This window comes from Salvelinus fontinalis, chromosome 31 (assembly GCF_029448725.1).
Source record: "Salvelinus fontinalis isolate EN_2023a chromosome 31, ASM2944872v1, whole genome shotgun sequence".
Taxonomy (NCBI): domain Eukaryota; kingdom Metazoa; phylum Chordata; class Actinopteri; order Salmoniformes; family Salmonidae; genus Salvelinus; species Salvelinus fontinalis.
The window spans coordinates 27,210,731-27,235,490 of NC_074695.1; the positions used below are offsets into that span (position 1 = coordinate 27,210,731).

A 24,760-nucleotide genomic window follows, 5' to 3' on the forward strand; every position below is an offset into this window, starting at 1 on the left:
TGATCAATGGTAGTGTGGTGAAAGATGTCTACAAACAAAATGAATGCACAATGAAAGGTTTTGAATATAGGACTCTGCGTTACAAGTGTTACCAATTTAGAGTATTGTACTAAGAGTTTTGAAAATTCACAACATACTTTGAAAGTATTACCAAAGGGATAAAAAACCTGTAATGACTATAGATCTGGTCTGGTCTCATTGAACAGACTCTCTTCCACATCCATCTGACAGCTTCTGTAGGAGATTTATATTGTAACATGTGCATTAAATATGTAAAACACTATGTCAAATTACAATTCAATATAAGCTCTAGTAGAGACATATCACTCATGAAAAAAATTGGTTTGTACAGTAAAATCTGAGATTTGAACTAGAAGTTGTGTTGTGTAGTTCTAATCTAAACAGTCTCATTCATTCAGAGCATCAGGAAAAGGGGACAGGCTGCTGGTCTGCTGGCCAGGGAGAGTGATCAGCAGGTGTTCCTCCAGTGAGGGAGATAAAGCGATGAGACTCTGAACTGAGAAGCCCCCTAAAGGCCAGAGGCACAGGACTCTGCCTCCTGGCTGTCTGAGCACTAATCTGCTTCCCTCCATTTCAGCAGGGCTCCAACTCGAGGAGCCCTACAGATGCAGGTTGATGCTTATTGTCATGATTCTTGCCCTGGAGGCAGAACTGAGCGATTTCCGCTAGAAGGACCAGCTGCGAAATCAAAATTGGCTATATCGTAAAAATTCCTGAAAACAAAAATGTGCTTTTTGTTCTTAATTTTAGTTTGGTGTTAGGCATTAGGGTTAGCGGTGTAAAGTTACGGTTAAGGTTAGGGTTAATGTTAAAAATCAGATTTTATGGCTGCTAGTGACCACTCTGCAGAGCTGCCTCCGGGGCAAGATTCATTACAATAAATTCCAAGCTGCTCCACAGACGCACATACACAGGGACACTTAGTGTATGCACTGAGCCAGAGATACCTGCACACAAACATATCAACAAACCCAGAGAAACCATGCAGACAAAAAGACACGGATTCTGTCTCAAAGATGGCTGCCGCTGTATAGTGTCTGTAAACATTCAAACTGTTCACAATTGTGAATATTCTCTCTTTTATACCTCGTTCTCTCTCTTACACACACACATACAAACTGAAAGCTAATGCACACACACACACACACACACACACACACACACACACACACACACACACACACACACACACACACACACACACACACACACACACACACACACACACACACACACACACACACACACACACACACACACACACACACACGCACACACACATACACAGCTGGCTGGTAAGTAGAGGGCTTGCAACAGTGCCAGCTGTACCGTTGCAGCAGCCAACCTAGGATCCAGCCAACCATAGGATGAGTGGTGCCAGGCAACCCAGGGAGCACATTGAGAGGGGGGCCATTCATACCTCAGTGGGGAGGGGAGGGGAGAGGAGAGGAGGAGGAAGGAGCCAGGGCTGCTCTGGGATCAGCATGGAGGATCCTCCCACAGAGACACAGATGGGCGACTTCAGCTGGAGCTCTGCACCAAGACTAGTCATGCTGCATCTGGAATAGCGTGATCAGTTTCCTGGTCACAGCAGAGCCACAGAGGACCTGCCCTTTGGGTCTCACCCATATCCCAGGGCTAAGAACATATGTATCTCTATTTATTGACCCATTGGGCATGGTAACACACTGTGTGGTTAAAAACAAAGACAGAGGGCAGGACACTTCCTCACTGGTCAAAATGCAAGAACATTATTCAGAAAAAGGTGAAATCCTCTAGAGAATGTTTAGAAAAATGAGTGCATATTTCCAAACCACCGTATGTTTGCATAACCTCATCTATTTATATTTGAGTGGGACTGTAATGACATGAAATCTTTCAACTATGAAATATTAGTAATATTACAATTTTATTAGCATTAGCTGTAATTTATGAATGACACCATACAGGGTTTTTTATGGAACATTTTTGTTCAGTGAAGAAATCTTAGGGTTATTTATTTGGATCAGTGAACAAGAACCCCGAGGGTTCTGATCAAATAACCCCACAAAATACTTTTATATTCAGTAAATTGTTAAGGGATGCCAAGCAAGGGATAGAACCCTTTTTGGTTCTACAGTTGAAGTCGGAAGTTTACATTCACTTAGGTTGGAGTCATTAAAACTCATTTTTCAACCACTCCACAAATTTCTTGTCAACAAACTATAGTTTTGGCAAGTCGGTTAGGACATCTACTTTGTGCATGACACAAGTCATTTTTCAACAATTGTTTACAGACAGATTATTTCACTGTATCACAATTCCAGTGTGTCAGAAGTTTACATACACTAAGTTGACTGTTCCTTTAAACAGCTAGGAAAATTCCAGATAATGATGTCATGGCTTTAGAAGCTTCGGATAGGCTAACTGACATCATTTGAGTCAATTGGAGGTGTACCTGTGGATGTATTTCAAGGCCTACCTTCATAATCAGTGCCTATTTGCTTGACATCATGGGAAAATCAAAAGCAATCAGTCAAGACCTCAGAAAAAAATTGTAGACCTCCACAAGTCTGGTTCATCTTTGGGAGCAATTTCCAAACGCCTGTAGGTACCACGTTCATCTGTACAAACAATAGTACGCAAGTATAAACACCATGGGACCATGCAGCCGTCATACCGCTCAGGAAAGAGACGTGTTCTGTCTCCTAGAGATGAACGTACTTTGGTGCGAAAAATGCAAATCAATCCTAGAACAACAGCAAAGGACCTTGTGAAGATGCTGGAGGAAACAGGTACAAAGGTATCTACAGTGTATCCACATTAAAACGAGTCCTATATCGACATAACCTGAAAGGCCGCTCAGCAAGGAAGAAGCCACTGCTCCAAAACCGCCATAAAAAGCCAGACTACGGTTTGCAACTGCACATGGGGACAAAGATCATACTTTTTGGAGAAATGTCCTCTGGTCTGATGAAACGAAAATAGAACTGTTTGGCCATAATGACCATCATTATGTTTGGAGGAAAAAGGGGGACGCTTGCAAGGCGAAGAACACCATCCCAACCGTGCAATACGGGGGTGGCAGCATCATGTTGTGGGGGTGCTTTGCTGCATAAGTCAGGAAGTTAAAACTTGGTCGCAAATGGGTCTTCCAAATGGACAATGACCACAAGCATATTTCCAAAGTTGTGGCAACATGGCTTAAGGACAACAAAGTCAAGGTATTGGAGTGGCCATCACAAAGTCATGACCTAAACCCTATAGAAAATTTGTGGGCAGAACTGAAAAAGCGTGTGCAAGCAAGGAGGCATACCAACATGACTCAGTTACACCAGCTCTGTCAGGAGTGATGAAAGAAATAATAGCTGAAATAAATATTTCTCTTTACTATTATTCTAACATTTAACATTCTTAAAATAAAGTGGTGATCCTAACTGACCTAAAACAGAGAATTATTACTAGGATTAAATTGTCAGGAATTGTGAAAAACTGAGGTGAAATGTATTTGGCTAAGGTGTATGTAAACTTCAGTCTTCAACTGTATTTAGCAGTATATTAATTTTTCTGACGCTCTAGAGACACCCACATGAAATAATATACATGAAAAATACCTTGATCATGTGTCGTACTTCCTATAGAATGTTCAGATCAACTTTCAGATCAACTTTATTATCGCACCAGGGTGAAATTCATTTGGTCATGTGCTTAAATAGATGGTACATGAAAACACAGAAACTACACAATCAAATGAATTGTGCTACAGCTACACATTTAAAGTGAAAGTGCAATATGCTGTATACTCAAGGGACCAACAGACTATCCATTATACAGCCTAATGGCTGTTGGAGTCCCCATATCTATCTGTTTTGATTTTCTTTTTAAGAAGTCTCTTTCCCCTTGTCCGGCTGCTGCTGTGACTAAGTTTTGAGTGAAGGGGTACTGTCCTGCAAAATGCTTTCAAGTTTTAGGAGGATGAGTTTTGTGTACGGGTTGATGGCTGATTCTTGATCTATACCAATTATCCTTCCCGCCGTCTTGATCAAGCTCTGAAGCTTGACTTGGTCTTGTGCTCACATGTTTCCAAACACGCATATCAGATAAAGGACAGCACACTCTGCAGGACAGATTTATAGAACACACAGTCTCTGTTGCAATTTCTTTATCTTTGCAAGGGCACAGTCATTGAATTTCAGTGTATTGTCTATTTCACTTCCCAGGTATTTATATGTGGTCACTCTATCGACTGATTCCCCATTGATCTTCGTAGGAGGTAGTGCAGTTTTTTATTCCTTCTGAAATCGATTTCCATCTCTTTTGTTATAGTATATGTTGTAGTATAATGTAAAATACTATAATAAATACTACAGTATTATCCGCTATAAAACACTGTAGTAAATAGTACAGTAATGTCTGCAAAAACACTACAGTCCACAAAAACATTCAACTTTTTTAACTACAGTAAATACTAGAGTATTTCATTTGAATATACCCTGCACATTCCCCTCCCCCATATCCCAATTTGTGCCACTCATAAGTGAGAAACCTAAATGCCAAGTCCTAGACCCCAGTCCTACCTACAAGCTATGGAAAATGTCATCTTTTAGTATTTCTCCAGTGGGTTTCCTCAAGGAGAAAGTCTCCATTATCTGTCAAAGATAATAAATCAATAACACTATAGTAAATACTACAGTCAATACTACAGTATACTACAATCTGCAAAAACACTACATTATTTACTATATTATACACTACAGGTCTCTTTTACTACAGTATTCATACTATAGTTAACTGTAAATACTTCAGAATACTACAGTAAAGTCCGCAAAAACACTACAGTGAATACTAGCATTTATACCATAGTATATACTATAGTATTTTTTCATGTGGGGCAGCTCCGTACTAACACACTAACAAACGCTAAAAATCAGAGAGTTGCACTGCACCAACTAGCTCTAATGCTGGATAACCTCTGAAAACCCCACAGCACCTCTTCTCTAAGTTAGAAGAGGAGACCTCCAGTCAAAAGGCATGCGGTCAATTTCCTGGGTACTGAGATGTTAAGTATTTACTTGTGTTTTTTTAAGGAGTGAGTTTCTCAGAAATTCACGGTGTCACATAGGTTAAGTACCACCTTAAGGTACGAACATTTTAAACTGAAGGCAATTAGCCAATAAATAGTTTTTTAAAGCAAGCGGTTCGAAGGGAGACCGAACATCGTCATTTAAAAAGTGGGTTTGTATTTTTGCACCGCTCTAAAAAAAACTTATGCAGAAAATAGGACCATTGATTTTAAATGCATGTTTCAAAGCACTATATACGTACATGTCAAAAATAAATCAAATAAATTGATTAAGACAAAAGAAGAGAGGAAAAGGCTTGACAATCAAAATAAACATCTCTTATTTTAATTTACCTTGTTAGATTAATGAAATTACAGAACAGACTGAGATGGAGAGATTAATTTACCTTGTTAGATTAATGAAATTACAGAACAGACTGAGATGGAGAGATTAATTTACCTTGTTAGATTAATGAAATTACAGAACAGACTGAGATGGAGAGATTAATTTACCTTGTTAGATTAATGAAATTACAGAACAGACTGAGATGGAGAGATTAATTTACCTTGTTAGATTAATGAAATTACAGAACAGACTGAGATGGAGAGATTAATTTACCTTGTTAGATTAATGAAATTACAGAACAGACTGAGATGGAGAGATTCATTTACCGCCAAGGAAAAAGTTGTTGTAAACACTGTAGAATACTTTGTTCATATTTGTACTTTCCAGAACAAAGTTTAAAGTTGTATTTTCTTTTTAGGTTAACTGAAACACTGATGTCTATGGCACTGTAGTTGAGTAGGGAATATATAGTTATATTTTAAAATCATCATCACTATATGACATTATTGGGGCCCAGCAATTAGTTATTCTGTAAACGACGGAAATGATTACAATTTTCTGATTACTCTTTTAGTAGAATTGCCGCCTGCATTTCCTAAAATGCTCCTCTTTCCTCTCTCCTCTCTCTGAGCACTTACCCTCTGCCTCGCCGCTGTACCACAGGAGATGCCAAAACCTGGATGACTGCTGAAGGATAATCATCGCCATGACAGCAATGACAACAATACACCAGATGGATCGCTCAAACGCCTGACGTCCGCTTCCTGGCTGGCCAAATGTCCTGTGTTACCAACAACAGTGCCAAGAATTGGGGAGGTTGCCCATTGATATATCAACATAGCCTTTGTACTCATCTGAAATGAACAGTCTCAAGGAGACTGTTAGACTAAATGTATAATACCTTAGAGAGGGTTACTGGAGCAGCATCGACTGTCCAGTAACATGATCAATCCTTCTCCCAGTCCACCTTAGAGAAGAAATCATTACTTGACTATTCTATCATTCTGCACTTGAAAGTGATGAAGTACTTGTTCGTTATTGCGGTCCTTTGTTAAATTATGTATTTTGTTCAGGAACAGCGATGCATTGACTGGCCTGTTCTTTCATGTCCTACAGTGACTGATTTGCAGCTGGGTAGTGTGTTCCCATTGTTAAGGGCTCAGGTAAGACCCTAGGAGCCAGGTCTGATGGTGAGAGCCCCCTGTCTGTTGCTGTCTGTCTCCAGCCCTTGGGCCCTGGGGAGGGACTGGTGGTCACTAATGGTCCTGGGTCCTGGATGGGAGGCCTCTCACACTGGGCTGTCCTCTCTGAGACTGCTCCTGGCCTGACACCTCATCCATCTACACCTAGTTGGGCCACCAGGGGGCCATCAGTACCCTAACCTAATGAGGAGGAGAGGGTGGCGGGGGTGTCCTTGTTTCTTACCCTACCTGCCACATGTCCTGTCACCACAGCTCACTGGTGCTACAGTACCACTGTGACTAGACAAGGTGACCGCAGTGAAGTTAGTCACTGGAACCAACTGAAAATATTATACCACCATCTCTACTCTACACCCAGATTGTCAATACTAAATCACTGTCATTTATAACTCAATATTGCCTCATCAATTGTTCAACTTTCACCTCGCTGTGCTCCATCCAGTTAACTTTTCATATCATTAGCAAATAGAGACTGAAGCTTTAAAATGCGGTCGATTGCAGAGAATGAAAGTCTAATGAAAAGTGGGTTAAGTGCGCTCAGCTCAGTGGTGCGTGTGTTTGAGTGTGTGAAGGGTTATAGCGGAGCTGTGAGTTTGGTAAACACACATCCGAGTGCTCATTAAAAGCGTCTCTCACAGGGCTGGCAATGGACTCTGTGTGTCTACCTCCCGTCTACCGCTACATGCTAATCAGGCTAATTAGCCTCAGATTCTCCTGAGTGTCCTAATGATTCCGTTTCAGAAAGACAAAAAATGCAAAGGACTCCCGAGGAACATCAATCAGACCTTTTTAAATTGAATGGCATTTTCATTTGCTCATGTTTTGGGGATTTAAGAGCTTATATAAATGTACTCAAGGTGTGCACGGTTCTAGTGTCAACAATTGATAGATCTAGGGAGGGGTCAGACAATAACAACATAAAAGAAAATAACCCCTAAATATTCAGCTGATTTCACTAATGATACATATATACAAGAAAACATGGCTAGTGTGCTTACTGTACCAACCACATACTACAATCAAATTGAAGAGCTATTTTCCAAACAACAAACTAATGCAAAAAAATAAGTTACTTTGTCCTACAGCCACCCGTCACTCTCCCTCTGCCTCCCTCCTGGACATTCAGCCCCCCAGTCTGAGCTGTCACCCAGCATCAGTGGTAGTGTCAGTGAAGCAGGGAGCAGACAGCATGTGTGTTCTTCAGTCAGAGGGTCAGAGTCTCAGGGCTCAGCGGGCATTGTTACGGAGATGCCATCTGCTTGAACCTGTCTCTCTCTCACTCCCAGCATCACACCCGCCTGCATCACAACTCTCCAGTCCCTCTGTCCTGTCTGTCAGTGTCACCACCACAACCACCACCGGTGGCAGTAGGGGTCTTTGAAAGTGACCACGAACTACCACAGTCCTGGTTGAATGTTGAGCAGGGGAGGAATGGATAGGTCACAAGAGGAGACGACTAAGAAGTAAACTGACCCTGTCGGCCCTGTTGAGATGCAACACCAACCTCCTGGTTACAGAGGAGCAGAAGAATGCAAATGAAGGAAAAGAGAATTAGCAGCTGCTGAGGTTTGATGAGGCGAAGAAGAATCGGAATGTGTTGGGAATGTGGAATGTGTTATTTATAAGGAGAAGAAGAAGAGAAGGCGACGACAGGAAAACAAACAGTGAGGTTTCAATATTTGCCCTTCATTCTTATCAGCGGAGCTGTTCCCCTCTCATCCCATTCTCCATGCTCTGGAGCCGAGGCGGCTGCAGCACTGGAGCCAGAGGAAAGAGAAAATTGAACGATCAAGTAACAGGCTTTGTTGAAACAATGGTTGCTGGGGGCAGTGGGAGAAGAGAAGGCTTCACAAACAGCCAATAAACACTGTGTCCCTGGAGGGAACCAACTGGAGAATAAGGATGGGACAAGACTTCTGATAACCTACCCTTGCTTTGCCTGGCCTGTCCTCAGCCCACGCCTGCATACACACACGCACTACAAACACACACACGCAGGAAGCCTCCTCTAAACTTGCGTTCCGGCATGCAGGATTAAAGTGATTTGCTGAGATTAAAGTGCCACCAGTTAAATTCAAGCAGGTTTTTTAATGGTTTAATTCATGGGCTAGGAGACAGGCTTAAATAAGATTGTCAAGTGTGGTCAATTAAGCTCATTAGTTGTTTTAAGGGGCTGCTCGCATTCCCACTTCTGTAATCAGATCCTTTGAAAATTAGAATGAATTAGGAAGCCGGGTCCCATTCTCGTCTGTTGGTGAGCGCGCAGGGCCTAGGAGCCTGGGGCGCTTCCATTTATCAGGGCCAAGGCCTGTAATCTGGTGACAGTCACAGTCTGGAGCGCTAAAGGCCCCATTTAGAAATGTCCCATTTACGAAGCTCCGAGACACTGATGCCAGTGAGGGTGTACAGACACAATGAAACATCATTGATCTAAGTCAGTTACACAGTAAGCCTGTGTAAAAGAGCCTAGTATATGATGACGTGTTTAAGTTTCTATTATGACATTGTAGTTGTATGTAGATAACCCCTGCAGGGCATAAGTTCAGTTGCATCAGTTTGTTTTCCATGTTCAAGCAATCATTCGATGTGAGTAAGACATTTACTGCTGCCCTTTAATTATTTGTTACTTTAATTAATTTATTTTTTGGTGTATTTTTCTTAAAACTGCATTGTTGGTTAAGGGCTTGTAAGTAAGCATTTCACTGTAAGGTCTACCTGTTGTATTCGGAGCATGTGACGAATACAATTTGATTTGATTATTCATCAGAATGTGCGGGGGTACAGCCAATGGCAGACTATAAACGCAATATTCAATATCTGTAAATTTGACTAAATATTAGCACTTCACTCCACAGAGTTGTGGGCAATAACCTTCAATCTGGATAACAACACAAAACAAATGATAAAGCTAGAGAAACGTATTGACCAAAATTACCATTACAATCAACACCCAAACATGTCGTAGAGTAAACATTTAGAACGTATCCCCAAAAGAAAACGAGACTCCTCGACGGACACAGACCATTTATACTTTTCACCACTGGGAATGTTAAGTGTGGAAACCGACTTGCTAAAGTCGATAAATGATCAATTTTGTACCATACTTGAACTAGTCAGTAAAGGTATAAAGGAGTTGGAGGCGAGCCTCGAGATGAGTGACGGAAAAGCTGTGACAATGGAGAAAGAAAGAAACAAGATTAAAGGTGCACTCGATACTACTGAAACAGACGAAGGTCTGTACCAACTCTTCAAGGTGAATAGACTAAAAGGGAAACGTGTAGCTCTCGTAGTCGATAAACTGTATATTGATAATCAACTGTTCTGAGACACCAAGACTACTCCATGGCTTTTCTAAATAATACCAAGTTCCCATAGAGTTGAATAATGTAACACCCAATACTATCCAGGGGGCGTGTAATAAGAAAAACAGGAAAACAGTACAATACAACAATTGATCAAGAAATACACTATACCATTCAATATAGGAAATGTTTCAATCTTTCTATTTAAAAATAGATCAAAGACAGCAAGAAAGGATCATTATTGAAATAATACTTCTTCAAATATAAGGAACTGGAACACAAAAGTACTCAAAAGCCCGAAATTGGTAGGAATCAACATGGTAGGGATAAAAAAAAAAACAGTAAACAGAGGACATAGAAGGCACAGTATGTGGGTATGTGTAGGTGTGTTGTGATGGGAGGTGGTGTGTGTTTTTGTGTTTGGAAAAGTGTGGAGTTAAGTGAGTGAAAATGCCAGAGCCCATGTGTGTCTGTGAGCAGGAGTGGTGACAGAGAGAGCTTTAAATTTTGTGCATATATGGGATATACATTTTAAAATGAATTACAAATATAGTTTATTTATTTCTTGTTCTATCATGATGGAATGTCACCAACCCTATACCCTAGTCACCCACCTGAGTGACCCATACACTAAAGAGAAGTCCTTATCTGTTTTATAGGCCTACTGCAAGTAACCTATACGCAGCCAAGACAGAAAGATTAATGTGGTCAGAGACCCACTAAAGCAGCAGCGCCCTCTCAAGAGTCTGAGCCTGCCTGGCAGGGTTGGTCCAACAGAGCCAAATGCCCCCGGATGGGTGAGCATAATATACAAGGAATTTATCAAAGCTGCTAATGAGAACCATGACAACCTTGTACCTAGCCAATGGGAATTCCGGTGGGGTGCCCCCACCCAGGTAGTGGCAGTGCTGGCAACACTAGCTGCAGTAACCCATGGGGAGGGGGTCATACTCGGACAATCAGAAAAGGGTGAAATTATTGTGGCCATGGTGGCATAAAATTATCAAAAGGTCTGAGATGCTTTGTAACGGTAATCCTGGTTATAGGTCAAAATCCTTCGTATGAACTGCCTACATTATTATGCAGATTATTTGTTAATTCTGGAAATAGATCAAATATATGAAAGATTTTTTTATATGCAGTACCAGTCAAGGTTTTAGAACACCTACTCATTCAAAGGTTTTTCTTTATTTTTTACTATTTTCTACAATGTAGAATAATAGTGAAGACATCAAAACTATGAAATAACACATGAAATCATGTAGTAAACAAAAAAGTATTAAACACATCAAAATATATTTGATATTTGAGATTCTTCAAAGTAGCCACCCTTTGCCTTGATGACAGTCACCTGGAATGCATTTCAATTAACAGGTGTGCCTTGACAAAAGTACATTTGTGGAATTTCTTTCCTTCTTAATGCGTTTGAGCCAATCGGCTGTGACAAGGTAGGGGGGTATACAGAAGATAGCCCTATTTAGTAAAATACCAAGTCCAATACCAAGTTCTGGAAAGAACAGCTCAAATAAGAAAGAGAAATAACATTCCGTGATTACTTTAAGACATGAAGAAACTTGAAACTTTGCATTTTCTTTAAGTGCAGTTGCAAAAAGCATCAAACAATATGATGAAACTGGCTCTCTGCTGCAGAGGATATGTTCATTAGAGTTACCAGCCTCAGAAATTGCAGCCCAAATAAATGCTTCACGGAGTTCAAGTAAGAGACACATCTTAACATCAACTGTTCAGAGGACACTGCATGAATCACGCTTTCATGGTCGAATTGCTGCAAAGAAACCACTACTAAAGGACACCAATATGAAGAAGAGACTGTGCCAAGAAACGAGCAATGGACATGGTCTGATGAGTCCAAATTTGAGATATTTGGTTCCAACCGCCATGTCTTTGTGAGATGCATAGTAGGTGAGCGGATGATCTCTGCATGTGTAGTTCCCACCGTGAAGCATGGAGGAAGAGGTGTGATGCTGTGGGGGTGCTTTGCTGATTACATTGTTAGTGATTTATTTAGAATTCAAGGCACACTTAGCAAGCTTGGCTACCACAGCATTCTGCGGCGATAAGCCATCCCATCTGGTTTGTGCTTAGTGGGGCTATCATTTGTTTTTCAACAGTACAATGACCCAAAACACACCTCCAGGCTGTGTAAGGGCTCTCTGACCGAGAAGGAAAGTGACGGAGTGCTGCATTAGATGATGACAGCTGGCCTCCACAATCCCCCAACCTCAACCCAATTGATATGGATTGCAGAGTGAAGGAAAAGCAGCCAACAAGTGCTCAGCATATGTGGGAACTCCTTCAAGACTGTTGTGAAGCTTGAGAGAATGCCAAGAGTGCAAAGCTGTCATCAAGGCAAAGGGTGGCTACTTTGAAGAATCTCAAATATGAAATATATTTTGATTTGGTTAACACTTTTTTGGTTACTACATGATTCCATATGTGCTAGTTCGTAGTTTTGATGTCTTCACTATTATTCTACAATGTAGAAAATAGTAAAAATAAAGAAAAACCCTTGCATGAGTAGGTGTTTGAAAACTTTTGACTGGTAGTGTACATGTAGGCACATGTGGACACAAAATGTTGTCAGGTAACTAATTCTGTTCTAGAAAAGATGGGAGAGTGGGGGGTGATATGTCAAAGGACTGGCAAAGGAAAGCAAGACCGTTAATAATTAGGATACCACACTGTGCAATAAGTGACTGAAAAGCCAATTCATAATTCACAGTAAAGAAGACTCGGAAGTCAGAGTGAAGTTAAGATTTAAAATCTTTTTTTTTTTCTCTCGATACAATGAAACAATTGAAAGATAGTCCTTGAATCTGACCTTGAGTGAGAGTAAAAAGTTGAAAGGGAGGGGCAGCTACCATCAAAGGCAAGGAATGCGTAGGTGTGTCCAAACGTTTGACTGGTACTGTATATATTTACAAAAATATATATGGCGGATTTGGAAATTATGCAGACAATTATATTGATGGAAGCCACAATATTAAAGCTGATCCACCCCTAAAAAATACAAAACTTCATTCATCAGTTTATATGTCCTTACACAAAACATTGGGGGACAACCACAGTCAATGCTGTAGACCCATGCTGTTTTCTATCCTACATACACGCAACCCAGATATGTAATTACAGGACCTTTCAGAAGAAGTTAGCCAAACACAAAGCACAGGAACATGGAACAAACATCTCTTATCACAGACAAACAAGTCTTCAAAGGATTTTGAAAAACCAAGTCTATCAAGAGAAACAGAGCTGAAACAGATAAAGGTTATGACATCAGCAGTACTTCTGTCAGCGTTGGAACGTGGGTATAAATTGACAGTAGTTGATATGAGTTCTGCTAGTTTTAAATCCTCTTTGAAAACAAGAGAGAAGTACATTTTTTTGTCCACATTTTGGGTCCCGTTGGGCATAGAAGGGTTTTAAATGTGAACACTGGGGTGAGAACTCACCATGCCATCTGGCCTTTGAAACCTGCCAGCACTGTGCCTGTCCATCACACAGTCAGAATGAAAGAGAAATGAGAGAGCCAGGGGCAGAGAGATAGCAAGAGATACCTTGAGAAAGAGGTAGAACGTATTCTTGTTTCCATCCTTTGTCTGTTTGTTAGGAAATAGGTAGAGCCAAATCCTGTCTTTAGCAGCCCATAATTCAGCTTGCGATACACCCAAAGGACTGGTTTCCTAAGTTGCAGTTCCGGCTTAACATGATCTAAAGTAAATACACCTTTCCTATGTGTACTAGAGATCAGTTTTGAACAAAGACTGAATCTTTCTCCTGTCTCCTGGTCAGCACCTTCTCGTAAATTTACTGTAGCACAGTAGTGAAAAACAGATTTACTGTAGCATAGTAGTGAAAAACAGATTTACTGTAGCACAGTAGTGAAAAACAGATTTACTGTAGCACAGTAGTGAAAAATAGATTTACTGTAGCATAGTAGTGAAAAACAGATTTACTGTAGCACAGTAGTGAAAAACAGATTTACTGTAGCACAGTAGTGAAAAACAGATTTACTGTAGCACAGTAGTGAAAAATAGATTTACTGTAGCATAGTAGTGAAAAACAGATTTACTGTAGCATAGTAGTGGAAACAGATTGACTTACTGTAGTACAGTAGTGGAAAACAGATAGATTTACTGTAGCGTAGTAGGGGAAAACAGATAGTTTTACTGTAGCATAGTCGTGGAAAACAAATTTACTGTATCCTAGTAGTGGAAAACAGATTTACTGTAGCATAGTAGTGGAAACAGATTCACTGTAGCATAGTAGTGGAAAACAGATAATTACTGTATCATAGTAGTGGAAACAGATTGACTTACTGTAGCATAGTAGTGGAAAACAGACAGTTTTACTGTAGCATAGTAGTGGAAAACAGACAGTTTTACTGTAGCACAGTAGTGGAAAACAGACAGTTTTACTGTAGCAAAGTAGTGGAAAACAGATTCACTGTATCATAGTAGTGGAAAACAGATAGATTTACTGTAGCATAGTAGTGGAAAACAGATAGATTTACTGTAGCACAGTAGTGGAAAACAGATAGTTTTACTGTAGCATAGTAGTGGAAAACAGATATATTTACTGCAGCACAGTAGTGGAAAACAGATAGTTTTACTGTAGCACAGTAGTGGAAAACAGATAGATTTACTGTAGCACAGTAGTGGAAAACAGATAGATTTACTGTAGCATCGTAGTGGAAAACAGATAAATGTACTGTAGCATAGTAGTGGAAAACAGATAAATGTACTGTAGCATAGTAGTGGAAAACAGATAGATTTACTGTAGCATAGTAGTGGAAAAGAGATAGATTTACTGTAGCATAGCAGTGGAAAATAGATAAATGTACTGTAGCATAGTAGTGGAAAACAGATTTACTGTAGGTCAGTAGTAGAAAACAGACAGTTTTACTGTAGCACAGTAGTGGAAAACAGACAGTTTTACTGTAGCATAGTAGTGGAAACAGATAGATTTACTGTAGCATAGTAGTGGAAAACAGACAGTTTTACTGTAGCACAGTAGTGGAAAACAGACAGTTTTACTGTAGCATAGTAGTGGAAACAGATAGATTTACTGTAGCATAGTAGTGGAAAACAGATAGATTTACTGTAGCATAGTAGTGGAAAACAGATAGTTTTACTGTAGCATAGTAGTGGAAAACAGATAAATGTACTGTAGCATAGTAGTGGAAAACAGATAAATGTACTGTAGCATAGTAGTGGAAAACAGATAGTTTTACTGTAGCACAGTAGTGGAAACAGATTGACTTACTGTAGCGTAGTAGGGGAAAACAGATAGTTTTACTGTAGCATAGTAGTGGAAAACAGATTTACTGTATCATAGTAGTGGAAAACAGATTCACTGTAGCATAGTAGTGGAAACAGATTCACTGTAGCATAGTAGTGGAAAACAGATAGATTTACTGTAGCATAGTAGTGGAAAACAGATTCACTGTAGCATAGTAGTGGAAAACAGATAGATTTACTGTAGCATAGTAGTGGAAAACAGATAATTACTGTATCATAGTAGTGGAAACAGATTGACTTACTGTAGCATAGTAGTGGAAAACAGATAGATTTACTGTAGCATAGTAGTGGAAAACAGATTCACTGTAGCATAGTAGTGGAAAACAGATAGATTTACTGTAGCATAGTAGTGGAAAACAGATAATTACTGTATCATAGTAGTGGAAACAGATTGACTTACTGTAGCATAGTAGTGGAAAACAGATAATTACTGTATCATACTAGTGGAAACAGATTGACTTACTGTAGCATAGTAGTGGAAAACAGACAGTTTTACTGTAGCATAGTAGTGGAAAACAGACAGTTTTACTGTAGCACAGTAGTGGAAAACAGACAGTTCTACTGTAGCATAGTAGTGGAAAACAGATTCACTGTATCATAGTAGTGGAAAACAGATAGATTTACTGTGGCACAGTAGTGGAAAACAGATAGATTTACTGTGGCACAGTAGTGGAAAACAGACAGTTCTACTGTAGCACAGTAGTGGAAAACAGACTCACTGTATTACAGTAGTGGAAAACAGATAGATTTACTGTAGCACAGTAGTGGAAAACAGATAGTTTTACTGTAGCACAGTAGTGGAAAACAGATAGATTTACTGTAGCACAGTAGTGGAAAACAGATAGTTTTACTGTAGCACAGTAGTGGAAAACAGATAGATTTACTGTAGGTCAGTAGTGGAAAACAGATAGATTTACTGTAGCATAGTAGTGGAAAACAGATAATTACTGTATCATAGTAGTGGAAACAGATTGACTTACTGTAGCATAGTAGTGGAAAACAGATAATTACTGTATCATACTAGTGGAAACAGATTGACTTACTGTAGCATAGTAGTGGAAAACAGACAGTTTTACTGTAGCATAGTAGTGGAAAACAGACAGTTTTACTGTAGCACACTAGTGGAAAACAGACAGTTCTACTGTAGCATAGTAGTGGAAAACAGATTCACTGTATCATAGTAGTGGAAAACAGATAGATTTACTGTGGCACAGTAGTGGAAAACAGATAGATTTACTGTGGCACAGTAGTGGAAAACAGACAGTTCTACTGTAGCACAGTAGTGGAAAACAGATTCACTGTATTACAGTAGTGGAAAACAGATAGATTTACTGTAGCACAGTAATGGAAAACAGATAGTTTTACTGTAGCACAGTAGTGGAAAACAGATAGATTTACTGTAGCACAGTAGTGGAAAACAGATAGTTTTACTGTAGCACAGTAGTGGAAAACAGATAGTTTTACTGTAGCACAGTAGTGGAAAACAGATAGATTTACTGTAGCATAGTAGTGGAAAACAGATAGTTTTACTGTAGCACAGTAGTGGAAACAGATTGACTTACTGTAGCGTAGTAGGGGAAAACAGATAGTTTTACTGTAGCATAGTAGTGGAAAACAGATTTACTGTATCATAGTAGTGGAAAACAGATTCACTGTAGCATAGTAGTGGAAACAGATTCACTGTAGCATAGTAGTGGAAAACAGATAGATTTACTGTAGCATAGTAGTGGAAAACAGATTCACTGTAGCATAGTAGTGGAAAACAGATAGATTTACTGTAGCATAGTAGTGGAAAACAGATAATTACTGTATCATAGTAGTGGAAAGAGATTGACTTACTGTAGCATAGTAGTGGAAAACAGATAATTACTGTATCATACTAGTGGAAACAGATTGACTTACTGTAGCATAGTAGTGGAAAACAGACAGTTTTACTGTAGCATAGTAGTGGAAAACAGACAGTTTTACTGTAGCACAGTAGTGGAAAACAGACAGTTCTACTGTAGCATAGTAGTGGAAAACAGATTCACTGTATCATAGTAGTGGAAAACAGATAGATTTACTGTGGCACAGTAGTGGAAAACAGATAGATTTACTGTGGCACAGTAGTGGAAAACAGACAGTTCTACTGTAGCACAGTAGTGGAAAACAGATTCACTGTATTACAGTAGTGGAAAACAGATAGATTTACTGTAGCACAGTAGTGGAAAACAGATAGTTTTACTGTAGCACAGTAGTGGAAAACAGATAGATTTACTGTAGCACAGTAGTTGAAAACAGATAGTTTTACTGTAGCACAGTTGTGGAAAACAGATAGTTTTACTGTAGCACAGTAGTGGAAAACAGATAGATTTACTGTAGCATAGTAGTGGAAAACAGATAATTACTGTATCATAGTAGTGGAAACAGATTGACTTACTGTAGCATAGTAGTGGAAAACAGATAATTACTGTATCATACTAGTGGAAACAGATTGACTTCCTGTAGCATAGTAGTGGAAAACAGACAGTTTTACTGTAGCATAGTAGTGGAAAACAGACAGTTTTACTGTAGCACACTAGTGGAAAACAGACAGTTCTACTGTAGCATAGTAGTGGAAAACAGATTCACTGTATCATAGTAGTGGAAAACAGATAGATTTACTGTGGCACAGTAGTGGAAAACAGATAGATTTACTGTAGCACAGTAGTGGAAAACAGATAGATTCACTGTAGCACAGTAGTGGAAAACAGACAGTTCTACTGTAGCACAGTAGTGGAAAACAGATTCACTGTATTACAGTAGTGGAAAACAGATAGATTTACTGTAGCACAGTAATGGAAAACAGATAGTTTTACTGTAGCACAGTAGTGGAAAACAGATAGATTTACTGTAGCACAGTAGTGGAAAACAGATAGTTTTACTGTAGCACAGTAGTGGAAAACAGATAGTTTTACTGTAGCACAGTAGTGGAAAACAGATAGATTTACTGTAGGTCAGTAGTGGAAAACAGATAGTTTTACTGTAGCATAGTAGTGGAAAACAGATAGATTTACTGTAGCACAGTAGTGGAAAACAGATAGATTTACTGTAGCATAGTAGTGGAAAACAGATAGATTTACTGTAGCCAAGTAGTGGAAAACAGATAGATTACTGTAGCATAGTAGTGGAAAACAGATAGATCACTGTAGCATAGTAGTGGAAACAGATTGACTTACTGTGAAACTTTAAGTGACTGAAATAAGCTTTTTCTGAGCAGCTGTAGCACAGTCTCACTTCCTAAACACATGGATCAGTGCCTTTTCCCATCCCATGTTATGTTGTGAATGTAGTAGTGCCAGATGAAGTGCCAGATGATATAGCAGTGTACAGTTGAGCATTGATACAAGGTTGGGTACGAGCATGAAAGCAAATAGTGCACATCACAGCATTATCCTCTAGTGAAGACATCAACCTCAAACAATTCATTTAGACAAGTTAATCTTCAATGATGATTCTCTGTCCACTTTTTTTTAGCCCATTAATCATTCAGACAACTTTTCATTCCATCCTCCATCTTTTGAAGTCATCTCTCCATCCCTACCCTCGTATTTCCCTATTTTCCTATCACCCAGCCAGATGCTATGAGGATGGGGAGAGAAACAGAGTGGTGAGGGAGAGAACGGCAGAGGCATACACGCACGCACGCACGCACACACACACACACACACACACACACACACACACACACACACACACACACACACACACACACACACACACACACACACACACACACACACACACACACACACACACACACACACACACACACACACAAACAAACACGCAAGCAAGCAAGAAAACATGCATCCATGCACACGCACACACAAGTCTTTCCTGCATGTCTCCACTGGCTGTCCTTCACACCTGGGCAGTCCTGGCTCTTCCAGCTGACTAGTCAGTGCTGGCATCCTCTCTCAGGAGGACTGGGGGGTTTAGAGTGGACATAGAGCATGACTGTGCTCGCAGAGGTGTGACACACTCAGACCACAACCACTGTCTGCACACGAGCCGCTGATGCAATCACAAAGATGCATGTAAACCACAATCACTGTCTGCACACGAGCCACTGATGCAATTACAAAGATGCATGGACACATAAGCACAGAAAGATTATATGATGCAAATACAGAGTAACATTTTGAAGGTGCAAAAATGCGGAGAAAAGTATTTGAATACTTGAATTTTCTGCAATCGCCTGCATTGTGTTCATTGCCTAGGATGCGCTGTTCACTATAAAACTTCATAAAAAGTTGCCACCCTTGACATTTTGAAGTAGGCTACTGTGAGTAATGCAGACTTTTTGGCAACATCTCTGAATCTTTTGAATTTTCAGAAAGCCCACAGTTAAGTGCATATAATGAGACACAAGTGGATAAACAAGGTACACAAAATCCCACAATGAGACATTCTAAACTATTTCAGTAAAACACAAAGTATATGACAGGCCAGAAAGTGCTGATTCTATTTTACTAGGCTCAAATATGATACTCTCTCTGTTCCCCTCTCTCTGTTCCCCTCACTCTGTTCCCCTCACTCTGTTCCCCTCTCTCTGTTCCCCTCACTCTGTTCCCCTCTCTCTGTTCCCCTCTCTCTGTTCCCCTCTCTCTGTTCCCCTCTCTCTGTTCCCCTCACTCTGTTCCCCTCACTCTGTTCCCCTCTCTCTGTTCCCCTCACTCTGTTCCCCTCTCTCTGTTCCCCTCTCTCTGTTCCCCTCACTCTCTCTCTCTCTACACTCCACTAACCCTTTTTCAGCTGGTCAATCTGGCCAACGGCAATGTGACTTTGTCTCCCATGTAAAACATCTCCAGGGTCATCCAAATGATGCTAGCTGAAATCATAAATCATAAAATTGTGTTAATAAAATTATTACAAGTACTTCAGTAGCACACATTTAATATTCTTGGAATGACTGGTAATAGTCGAAAGTATGGCCCAAACAAGTTTGAGATTTATTTTTGTATAATTAAAATGTTACCTCTATTTTAACTGGGCGACCCATTGAGACCAATACCTATTTCATATGGGAAACTTGCATACACAGAATTTACAAAATACAAAATATAAAAAATTGCAAATAAACTCAAGAAAAAAAATCACATTCCTCAGCAAAGAGGTTTCCAATCAGCTGCCAATCAACATGTTGAACTGCCTGAGAGGCACCAGAACATCCAGTTATTGGGAACAAAAAAAACTAAAAGCTGCTTTACCGAACTCTGAGGAGCCCGAAGAGATATCTAGACTTAGCCATCCCTGAGATCGGGTATGGCACGTCTAAGGTTATTAATGTTAGATGTGGCAGGAGTTTTTGTAAGAGAGCTTTATAAATAAAAAGAGAGCAATGAATCGACCTATGTGACTTCAATGAGGGCCAGTCTACTTTCTGGTAAAGAATGCAGTGATGTGTACTGAACCTGTCACCCTTAATAAAACGAAGTGCGCACCGGCTTTAAATCTGCGCTTTTTTTCACTACCTTAATTTATCTGAATGTGCAACCCTTATATTTAGCATCACAATTAAATGTTTTGCAATTCCCTTTTCAGCACAACGAGGGCTACTGTATAAGTAGAACACAAAACAAATTGACATAATTTCACCCTTGTTGAAATGAGTGGACCAAGGCGCTGCGTGCGTAGAGCTCCACATTATAATTAATAGTGAAACTTACAACCAAAACAACAAAGAATATAACAAACGTGCAGTAATGCAGTGCTCAAGGCAACTAAACACAAACAAGATCCCACGAACAACAGGTGGGAAAATGCTGCCTAAATATGATCCCCAATCAGAGACAACGATAGACAGCTACCTCTGATTGAGAACCATACCAGGCCAACATAGAAAACGAAAAACTAGAGTACCCACCCTAGTCACACCCTGACCTAACCAAAATAGAGAATAAAAAGGCTCTCTTAAGGTGAGGGTGTGACACATAAACTGTTGCATTTACGCAGATTTTTGCTGGGGTCCTCAAACCTGATCAGGTTAAAGCCGTTAAATGCAGTTTATCATAGCGCACTTCGTTTTAATAGGGCTGTGGCAGTCGTAAAATTTTGTCAGCATGCAAAAGATTGCCTGTCTCACGGTAATTGACCGTTAATGAACATAAACATGTTAGCATCTCCAGGGCTCCATGCATAGAAGCTACATACTTTCACACCCTGATCTGTTTCACCTGTCTTGTGCTTGTCTCCACTCCCCCACCAGGTGTCTCCCATTTGTCCCCATTATCCCCTGTGTATTTAGACCAGTGTTTTCTGTTTATCGGTTGCCAGTTCGTCTTGTCTCGTCAAGCCTACCAGTGTGTTTTTTCGTACTTCTGGTTGTCTAGTTCCTGTTTTCTAGTCCTTCCGGTTCCAACCTTTTCTGCCTGCCCTGACCTTGAACCTGCCTGCCATACCATTCTGCTGCCCTGACCTCGAGCCTGCCTGCCATACCATTCTGCCTGCCTGCCCTCGAGCCTGCATGCCATACCATTCTGCCTGCCTGCCCTCGAGCCTGCCTGCCATACCATTCTGCCTGCCTGCCCTCGAGCCTGCCTGCCATACCATTCTGCTGCCCTGACCTTGAGCCTGCCTGCCATACCATTCTGCTGCCCTGACCTCGAGCCTGCCTGCCATACCATTCTGCCTGCCTGCCCTCGAGCCTGCCTGCCATACCATTCTGCCTGCCTGCCCTCGAGCCTGCCTGCCATACCATTCTGCCTGCCTGCCCTCGAGCCTGCCTGCCATACCATTCTGCCTGCCTGCCCTCGAGCCTGCCTGCCATACCATTCTGCCTGCCTGCCCTCGAGCCTGCCTGCCATACCATTCTGCCTGCCTGCCCTCGAGCCTGCCTGCCATACCATTCTGCCTGCCTACCCTCGAGCCTGCCTGCCATACCATTCTGCTGCCCTGACCTCGAGCCTGCCTGCCATACCATTCTGCCTGCCCTGACCTCAAGCCTGCCTGCCATACCATTCTGCTGCCCTGACCTCGAGCCTGCCTGCCATACCATTCTGCCTGCCTGCCCTCGAGCCTGCCTGCCATACCATTCTGCTGCCCTGACCTCGAGCCTGCCTGCCATACCATTCTGCTGCCCTGACCTCGAGCCTGCCTGCCATACCATTCTGCTGCCCTGACCTCGAGCCTGCCTGCCATACCATTCTGCTGCCCTGACCTCGAGCCTGCCTGCCATACCATTCTGCCTGCCTGCCCTCGAGCCTGCCTGCCGCCCTGTACCAATCTGACTCTGACCTGGTTTACGAACTTCTGCTTGTCATCGACCTGCCCCTTGTCTATTAATAAATATCAGAGACTCTAACCATCTGCTTCTTGTGTCTGCATCTGGGTCTCATCCTGTGTCGTTATACATACAAGCTGATGTTCGCCTTTTGAACATTTACATTTTAAAAAGTCTAATAAATAAATGTAATATACACCATCACAATAAATCCATTATTTATTTTAAGCAACTTTAGTTTTGAATGATACAAACCTTAGAATGTCTTAGAAATCATAACATATATGGGCTGCATGATGCGACTATAGGCTATTGATTATTTGAGAAAGTTGCAAAAAATGCTTGCGCTCAGTTCCTTGCGTCAGGGGAATAAGGGCAGGGAAAAAAGAGATGTCATCTGTATGCACTGGAATAGCGAATGGAGGCCGTGGGTTTTTCAATGATGCAAGGTAGGCTACTTGGGTTTTATAGAGGAATATGTGCTTCATATGAGCAGCTATATAAATGACAACACTTATTTCACTCCATGCATCAACCACTTTGAGGAGCATGTTCTCACTGCTGGACAGGTGATATTCCTGTTTGAGGAGCATGTTCTCGCTGCTGGACAGGTGATATTCCTGTTTGAGGAGCATGTTCTCGCTGCTGGACAGGTGATATTCCTGTTTGAGGAGCATGTTCTCGCTGCTGGACAGGTGTTATTCCTGTTTGAGGAGCATGTTCTCGCTGCTTGACAGGTTATATTCCTGTTTGAGGAGCATGTTCTCACTGCTGGACAGGTGATATTCCTGTTTGAGGAGCATGTTCTCGCTGCTGGACAGGTGTTATTCCTGTTTGAGGAGCATGTTCTCGCTGCTGGACAGGTGATATTCCTGTTTGAGGAGCATGTTCTCGCTGCTGGACAGGTGATATTCCTGTTTGAGGAGCATGTTCTCGCTGCTGGACAGGTGATATTCCTGTTTGAGGAGCATGTTCTCGCTGCTGGACAGGTGATATTCCTGTTTGAGGAGCATGTTCTCGCTGCTGGACAGGTGTTATTCCTGTTTGAGGAGCATGTTCTCGCTGCTGGACAGGTGATATTCTTGTTTGAGGAGCATGTTCTCGCTGCTGGACAGGTGATATTCCTGTTTGAGGAGCATGTTCTCGCTGCTGGACAGGTGATATTCCTGTTTGAGGAGCATGTTCTCGCTGCTGGACAGGTGATATTCCTGTTTGAGGAGCATGTTCTCGCTGCTGGACAGGTGATATTCCTGTTTGAGGAGCATGTTCTCGCTGCTGGACAGGTGATATTCCTGTTTGAGGAGCATGTTCTCGCTGCTGGACAGGTGATATTCCTGTTTGAGGAGCATGTTCTCGCTGCTGGACAGGTGATATTCCTGTTTGAGGAGCATGTTCTCGCTGCTGGACAGGTGATATTCCTGTTTGAGGAGCATGTTCTCGCTGCTGGACAGGTGATATTCCTGTTTGAGGAGCATGTTCTCGCTGCTTGACAGGTGATATTCCTGTTTGAGGAGCATGTTCTCGCTGCTGGACAGGTGATATTCCTGTTTGAGGAGCATGTTCTCGCTGCTGGACAGGTGATATTCCTGTTTGAGGAGCATGTTCTCGCTGCTGGACAGGTGATATTCCTGTTTGAGGAGCATGTTCTCGCTGCTGGACAGGTGATATTCCTGTTTGAGGAGCATGTTCTCGCTGCTGGACAGGTGATATTCCTGTTTGAGGAGCATGTTCTCGCTGCTGGACAGGTGATATTCCTGTTTGAGGAGCATGTTCTCGCTGCTTGACAGGTGATATTCCTGTTTGAGGAGCATGTTCTCGCTGCTGGACAGGTGATATTCCTGTTTGAGGAGCATGTTCTCGCTGCTGGACAGGTGATATTCCTGTTTGAGGAGCATGTTCTCGCTGCTGGACAGGTGATATTCCACCCAAACTCTGTATGTCATGGGCTCTCCACCCTGTTCCTGCAGCTACCCAGTACTCTGTATGTCATGGGCTCTCCACCCTGTTCCTGCAGCTACCCAGTACTCTGTATGTCATGGGCTCTCCACCCTGTTCCTGCAGCTACCCAGTACTCTGTATGTCATGGGCTCTCCACCCTGTTCCTGCAGCTACCCAATACTTAATTTGGGAAAACAAGTGATATCTGTTTGGGAACATCGATAGTAAACATGTTTTCTCTACAAAACACATTTCACTAAACTGTTGACAGCCCGTTTGTACGCTCGAGGAGGGAATAAAGAAGAGAGAGGAGGAGGAAACGCACGGTGCTGAGATTTTCTGTATA

The 24,760-nt window shown here is 41.4% G+C and overlaps 1 protein-coding gene across 1 annotated transcript; it reads right to left on the reverse strand.

Moving 5' to 3' along the window:
* Positions 1 to 23,510: 23,510 nt before the first annotated feature.
* On the reverse strand, positions 23,511 to 24,371 carry LOC129829299 (involucrin-like). Its single transcript, XM_055890981.1, has one exon. It carries the CDS (start codon positions 24,369 to 24,371, stop codon positions 23,511 to 23,513), a length of 861 nt encoding a protein of 286 aa, XP_055746956.1.
* Between the last annotated feature and the right edge of the window lie 389 nt (positions 24,372 to 24,760).

Excerpts from the sequence above, each read along its gene's own strand:
- LOC129829299 (XM_055890981.1), bottom strand. The coding sequence starts at position 24,371 with ATGCTCCTCAAACAGGAATATCACCTGTCCAGCAGCGAGAACATGCTC.